The sequence below is a fragment of the Poecilia formosa genome, unplaced genomic scaffold (assembly GCF_000485575.1).
Source record: "Poecilia formosa unplaced genomic scaffold, Poecilia_formosa-5.1.2 Scaffold417, whole genome shotgun sequence".
NCBI classification, from domain to species: domain Eukaryota; kingdom Metazoa; phylum Chordata; class Actinopteri; order Cyprinodontiformes; family Poeciliidae; genus Poecilia; species Poecilia formosa.
In genome coordinates, this window is record NW_006800356.1 from 432,417 (window position 1) to 440,290 (window position 7,874).

A 7,874-nucleotide genomic window follows, 5' to 3' on the forward strand; every position below is an offset into this window, starting at 1 on the left:
GTCACCACCTCTCGTGGCATATACCATAGACATATAAGCATTAACCTAACTAACTAACTAACAAACCCTTATATTATGTCTATGGCATATACCCTATTCTGAGATTCATCCACTGGAACCCGGATTAATGAGTATTTTCTGAACTCCCAAGACGGAAAGCCTAAATGATTGATAACTTTTCTACTTGAAATCATCTCTGTTGACGGAGGCTTACTCATTTCGTGCCCATCTGCTAGAAAGGGGAAGTAGGCCGTGAGAACGCCATGTTTGAAATGGCTGCGTTTGTTATTTGGTAAGTCATTTTTCGGAAACCTTATTCGCAGTTATTGGTTTTGTCCCTGATAAAGTTATTTAAGCCATTTTTGTGTTTAAACGGAGCAGCAGAGGAGGAGCAACCCGATAATGGCGTCTCAGCGGCGGTTTGTTTGGCTGATGGCGTACCTGAAGGCACAAAATTTGGCTTGCTACTTCCTGTAGCTGAAGGATTTAAATTATCGGATGAAGTCAAGGAACAAAAGAGTAAAATGAAGCGGTCAGCTCATTCCACGCAGGAAAAACACCATAGGCTAGTGGATATTTATACGTTTTCCCCAGTCGTGCTTTTAAGGATAATTTCCAGTCATTGAAGGTAACTTCATTAACTGGAAGATGCCTTCAATAAGGTTACCTCATTTAAGGTAATCAAATTACCTTAAATAATTTGATTATTTGGTTGGCAATAATCAAATCAATTAATCGCATGAAAAATTAAATTGAGCTCAATAATTTTCATTTCTGTGATTTTATCCATTTCTCTTTTTCTACCAAGTTGTTGATAGAAGCAAGTTGTAGTTTCGGATTTTATTTATTTTGGATATGTAAAATGGCTTCCAGGTCCAGTGTCAAATGCCCCTTAGCATTTAAGTTCATTGGTCTTTGACAAAGTTTGACTATTGGTACAATGTATCGTCCAGTACAATTTACAGTACAGTAAAATTTTACTGGACGATGACTGGTACCAGAAGTTATTGCAGGAAATGTTAGTAATGTTTTTGAGTAAATTTTCAAGTAGTACATTAATAAAGGCATAATAATAGCAGAAGAACACATTCTCAAAGATCAATAAATTGTAATTTCTAATGAATATTTAACACTGGAACTGGAAATCATAAATATTGAGGCCAAGCACCAGATGGAAGACTTTATTTACCAGTTTTTGGTAGAGATGGAAAAAAAACATGCCTATGGAAATGATCGAGCTTGTTTTAATTTATCTTGTGTTTAAATCATTTATTGCTTATTGACTGAGCATTAAATGTTTTTATTTATTCTAATCTGAAACAATGATCAGTTATCAGTGTTTGAACTCGAGCTTCTCCTGCTGGGAAGATCAGACAGAAGAAAACAGGGAATTAACGCCGTGGTTTGATCAGATATGTACACTGCTCAAAAAAATAAAGGGAACACTCAAATAACACATCCTAGATCTGAATGAATGAAATATTCTCATTGAATACTTTGTTCTGTACAAAGTTGAATGTGCTGACAACAAAATCACACAAAAATCATCAATGGAAATCAAATTTATTAACCAATGGAGGCCTGGATTTGGAGCCACACACAAAATTAAAGTGAAATGTTCCCTTTATTTTTTGAGCAGTATATATAATGTCTGTACTTTTAATGAGCCGTTTTTTTTACTAAGGTTTGTGTGGTTAGTGTTAGCATGACTGGCTTTGCTGAAACCTGATGGTGGTGAATAAAACTGGCTCTTTTCAACTCTAAAAGCAGACTGATTTGTAAAAAAAAAAAAAAAGCTCACCTAATTTGTCAGGAACTTGCAACAAATGTTATGCAATATGTTTTGAATGTCTTTTTACATTTTATAATGTGAAGTTTGTTAACCTCTGATTCAAATATTTACAAGCTGCAGTGACACACAAAGGCAAGAAGAGGGAGGCATTCATTTCAGTAAATGACATTTTTATTTGTCTTCAACACACTTTTATCCCTCCCAGCAATAAATCTGACTTCTATTTTACCTTTTATAATCATTTAAATAGAGATAAAGAGAATATTGCACTTAAATTAAGAGATGAAAGAAGAAGCAGGAAGGAGAGGAAAACCCTCACAAGGCTTTCTTTACTGCACAGCAAAGCCGAGTTACATGTGCCTCCTTCAAACTGGACAGTTTTAGCTTCTCAAAACCACATCATGTAAAACAGCATTTCAATAATGAGTCGTTTTCATGTCAATACAGAAGAACTCAAAAGGTACGCATGCACAAACAAGCCGGGCTCAGTCCAACGGAGGGTGGTGTTTATTTCAGATTTTTTCTTTTAAATGCAGCAGTCAGGTGTGTGTCTGGATGCAGATAAATGTGAATAATGGATAAAAATATGCTTGCATGAGTGAAGAGAGCACCTCAGGTCTGGCAGTTTGGGCTTTGAGTGATCAGTCGATTGTTACAGTGTTACAGGAATGCAAGAGTGAGGTAAAGTGAACTTTGACCCTTTTTTGTCTTATCTGAGCAGAAAGCATAAACGTTAACACTGATGTCTCTCCGCAGGCGTCACAGATGTTACATGATGTGCTCCAGTACAACCTGTGTGTCATGTGATGCATGGTAACCAAGGCAACCAGGAGATCCGAGTCCTCCGCGGAGAACGTAAAGGTATAAGCTGCATCTTCACATTCAGGCCGATCGGGTGCAATTTTTAAAAACAGTCGCCTTTCGTTTACATTTCGCTGCATGCAGCTCCTGTGCATACATCAGCAGATGAGCTGGAATTAAATGAATGAGCTGGAGGTTCACTGGGATTTCATCAAATTTAACAAATGAAGTCCAAAATAAAAATAAAAATGGGGGAAGCTTTGCTCACTGGTTTGCCTTGTGCTTCTGTAAGTGGCAGCTGGAACTCTGAGTTGGTGCTTTAAAAGTGCCGTTTCTCCAGGGCCGGCCCAAGGCATGCGAGAGTTAAACAGCTGCTTACAGCCCCCACACCACCAGGGGGCCCCAAGAGCACCAAGCTAGCATAATTTAATAAAATTTGATTTAAAATAACATAAACTAAATTCTATTACATATGGAAAAAAAAAAATCCCCAAATTGATTTTTGTTATGTATAACGATAAATATCCTGTTTATTTCTGCTGCATCTGTTGGGGAAATATAATATCAAACATGTCAACTTGTTTACTGTAATGTTAGTGTTTATCAGCTGATGTTACTTTTAAATAGCTTAAATATGACACGCTTAAATACACTGCAAAAACACAAAATCTTGCCAAGTATTTTTTTCTATTACAGTTATCCTAAAACACTAGAAAAACGAACTCATAAGTAACACGAGGATGTTTAGTAAATAATTCCTTAATATTGATGAAAAACTACTTGTTCCATCGGCTGATTATTTCATTTACAAAATAGACGAGGTGAAAAAAATCTGACAATGGAACTAGAAGTTCATCTATATTAAGGAATTATTTCCTCTTATTTCTTGCTGAAAAGTTACTTGTAAGTTATTGTACTAATATATTTACAGGAGAAACTAAATAAAAAAAATTACTTGGTAAGATTTTATTTTTGCTGTGCAACACTGATTACTGAAGCAATTGGCAGTTATTTGTACTTTTAGTCGATTTCATCAAATCAAATTCAGTTATCTTCATAAAATGTTGCCTGATAGTTTTGCCTTATTTCAAGTGTACTAAGATAACTGCATTAGAAACTAGACAAAAAGTAGTAAAATTTTTGGTTTTTGCAGTGTACAACTCTGCATTTTAAAATCTAAATGTTTTTTTTATTTTAGTTTGATGCTTCTGTAACGTTAAAATCAACAACCATAAAACACTGATATGATGTAAGCTAATAACAAATAATGCTAATGATAACAGCATAGAAATGATGAAGCATCTGGTGTTGACACGTTGGTTTAAGGAGCACACAAAAACAACCTAGTTTGGGCCCCAGAAAGGCTTGGACCGGCACTGTGTTTCACACTCATTCCATACCAACATCTTGGGCCTCCGCCGCCCGTCTTTCCCTTCCAGAACTGCAGAAAGGCACATGTGGGGTGACGGTCTCCCATCAACCAAAACAGCCATCGTCTTCTTTAACACGTCCTCGTTGTTCTGTAAAAGCCTCTCTTTTTTTTGAGCTCTGAGCTTCAGGATGTTACGATAGAAACATGTTTTCAGCGCTTGCAGCTCTCTGCGTGACGTCTGTGACGATTGGCTAACTGGAAAAGTACATCAAAGACCACAGACATGGTTATGGAGAGCTTCACCATAAGAGAAAACAGCCATCAGGAAGGTTTTAACTGGTTTGAGAGAACAGTAGAAATATCAGAACTCACTACAATACAGATTTTTGATTATTATGTTCCCATTGCTACAACAAATATAGTCTAAAAGGAGAGCTGGGATCTAGTTTTCTATCCGTCTATGTCACCAGGCGGCCAAAAACTAAACACTGTCACTGTTTCAACAGAGAAAAGAGCAAAAAATGACCAATCAGATTTTTTTTGTTTCTGGATTTAAAGGCAGTTCTGGATCTGATTTTAAGCAATGGGAATCAGAGGACTTGTATTTATTTGATCAATTTATTAATGTTTATATTCCTCTGCCAGAAAAGGTCAGGTCACGAATGGTATTGGCTAAAAAAAAAATTAAGAAGTGCTGCTTTGATTTCTACAAATTTGTGCTTCTACCTCGACAGTTTAGAGGAGCAGCCTTGTAAAAGTTTTCATATCCCTGAAAATCTTCCACCTTCTGTCACCGTACAACCACACACTTCAGTGTATTTTATTTGGAGTTTATGTGATAGATTAGAAGAAAGTTGTGTATCGTTGTGGTGTAGCAGGAAAATGATAGATGGGGTTTCAAAATTCTTTAAGGATAAAATCTGGAAAGTGTGGAGTGGATTTGTACTTGATGGCATATCAGGGCCAGTCTAGGTAGAAAAAAAAGTGCATTAACGCCATAAAATCTCAGTCATTTTTTAGATTTTTTTTTTTACTTAAGAGCATCAAAATTTGAAAATTTGCTAGACAAAAAATCTAATTTTGAGATTAGTCTTAAAAATATTGTAGAAAACATGGAAAGATATGAGTTTCAGAAGTTGAAAAATTTTTTCCATCCAACTCCAGTCTGCATGTCGAGAAAGTCCGGATAATTTAGGGAGGCGTAACCGTCTTATCAAACTCTGATCTGGACCAAAATGGTGAACTCTGATCCGCCTAAAAGCTAAAGTCTGTTCAGTTTGAATGCAAATGTGAACGCCAACAGAAAGGCAGGGAACAGACTGGTTTGTTGGGTCTCCAGGCTACAAGTATTTTCTTGAATTTCTTAAAGAAATTCTTTATTAATTCCTTCATTCCTTGATATTTCTTGTGTTGTATTCTTGGCCAAGGCTTCCTTCCTTTAATGTCAATGGGTTTTGTATCCTGATTTTAAAAAAAAGAATTTAAAATAAATGTTAAAAATCTTTGTTGGTTGCCTAGCACATGGCTGAAAATACAAAAGAAAAAAAATTGTTGCAACTTTGGTCCCCAATCGAACCGAGTCAAAAACACCCTGGAACTCCAAAATCAAATCCAGTGCAACCAGTTATCCTGATAAATCACCTAAAATGGTGATGGCAGCATCATGCTGTGGGGTGCTTTTCTTCGGCAGGGACAGTGAAGCTGGTCGGAGTTATTTGAAAATGGATGGAGCTAAAGACAAGAAGACTTGAGAACAATAACTTATGGGAAGGTTTAGATAACAGCAAAGACTCTGAAATCATTTTAGTTCCTATAAAACACGTTAAAGTTTGTGGTTGTAAAATGATTAAATGTGAAAATGTTCAGGGCTATGGCATATCAGAGATATTAATGATTCTTACTAATCCAGAGGGAAATGACAACTAGCTGAAAAGTACCATTGGGACTCCAATGGCGATGGTTACACCAAGCTTAAAAATCAACAAAAACACTAAAAAACGTTCTCCTGATCTGCCTCTGCTTCGCTGTGCGGCATAAACGACCGGAGCAGAGACACATCGGGTTGCATATCAGGATACAGAAAAGAAGAGCCAGAAAAGATCTACAGCAGGGAGGTTATGGAGAGAGGAGGCGGAGAGGATCCTAAAACTCGATCTTGCAGGCTGGAAAAGATTCGTCCTGCATGACGACGGTGCTGCTGGAGGCCAGAACCATGATGTTCAGCTCCTGCTGCCTCTCGTGGGTCTGCTGGTACCAGTCGCGCGTCACCTCTGTGTCGTGGGTCGGGATCAGTGTCACCTGAGAGAGAGATGGGAGGAAAGACCTTACATACCTTATGTAAAATGAAAACAGCTTGTGAACAGGTGCAAAAACGTAAAAAATGATGCAAACGCCTCCTGTTGGTCCTCCAGGCCAGTAGGGGGAGTCAAGCACAAAATCATACCAGACTCTCCGGGAAGATGGGCCATCCAGAAGAAAGAAAAGAAGTGCTATACATCATGCTTTCTACAGTAATATGAAACCGCAACATATTTATATTACTTGCTCCATACTCCCTCTAGTGGTCTGGAGGACTTCTTCAGCATTTTATTCTTGCTGTTTTTGTGATATACAAAATGTTCCCTTTTGCTCGTCTTTCCTATGATGTCATATTAGGGCCTTTGTGAAAAACAAAGATGAAGAGTAAATTTTTGCCAAAGAACTCAGAAATGTTAAGATTAATCTCGGAGTTTTTTTTTTGTTTTTGTTTTTTACAAAATACAAGCAAATTTCAGTTTGAAAAGTTGGAAATTTTAGGCTTGAAATTTAAAAATTTCCATGTTTTTCTATTAAATCTGAGATTTATGTCAATCTCATTTCCTCTAGCTAATTTTTGACTTTTCAAACTCAGAAATTTTCTTTTTTCTAGAAGATTTCTGAAATAAAGCCCAAAATTGAGCTTTCGAGTGAAAAATTACTATTTTCTGTATCTAACATGGCCCCAATACGCCGTCTTACATTCCTGCAGTTGCAACATTTGTTTTTGGTATTTCTTGTTTTTTTCTTTTTTCTTTGTGTGTTTTGGAGTTTGCATCATTCATGTGTTTGGTCCAGATTTTGAAGTTTGTTGTGTGTTTGCTCCTGTCGGCCAACATATAAGCCATTTTGTTATTAAAGTCTTTAAACAACAAACAAAAGCACATTTAAACATGACAATTGTCATAGCATTCATCAACTCTTGGTTTTAGTCTGAGTCTGAAGAGAAATCCAAGTTATTCTGTTGAAAAACACAATTTACTTAAACATAGGAGTAATGTCACATCCTGGGGTTCCTCTACTCTACAGTGACCTAAAACAGGAAACTGTGGACAAAAGCTGCTCTCATACCTGAAGGTTTGATCCCCACTGAGCTTTGGCATCCAACAAAGCATCTAGGACCGCGCGGCCAGGTTCGCCTCCTGCAGCGTCGTTGCCGCTCACTACATAGTATGCAGAGCGAATGCGTTTGAAAAACTCCTGGTCCACGTTCTTAGCACTGCAGTGGTTGGGAATGTAGGCTAGATCCACATAAATTGGAAAGCCTGGAGCAGCCGCCGTGCCGGACTTCTGGGAACCTGAGAGAACAAAACACCATCACTTAGGCAAACACAGAGTCAGGCAAATGGTTCAGTACAATCCAGTTTATGTCAAAGTAATACAATACAATCAGTCGCCATGTTTCTATCAATATTATTACAGCAACATCAACGCCTGATGAATTTATGCTTTGTGTAGCCTGGTTTATTCGATCCAAACCAGTAGATAGAAACCCAGCTAATTTACATTTTGCTATTTTCTATTTTTGCAACATTTCAAAAGTTTTCTTAAAATTTACACAAGGGGTGCGTTCACACTGCAGCCTGAAGTGACTCAATTCCGATTTTTTTTTAC

General features: G+C 37.3%; 1 protein-coding gene across 2 annotated transcripts in view; it reads right to left on the reverse strand.

The window, feature by feature from the left end:
• Positions 1 to 4,128: 4,128 nt before the first annotated feature.
• map1aa (microtubule-associated protein 1Aa) overlaps positions 4,129 to 7,874 on the reverse strand; it is a 32,207-nt gene continuing 28,461 nt past the window's right edge. For both annotated transcript variants that reach the window (XM_007576851.2, XM_007576852.2), the window contains 2 exons: positions 7,332 to 7,558; positions 4,129 to 6,263 (listed from right to left, as the gene is read on the reverse strand). In XM_007576851.2, coding sequence (XP_007576913.2) covers positions 6,108 to 6,263; positions 7,332 to 7,558 — 383 coding nt within the window. In that variant the 3' untranslated portion in view covers positions 4,129 to 6,107. The remainder of the gene's footprint in view (positions 6,264 to 7,331; positions 7,559 to 7,874) is intronic.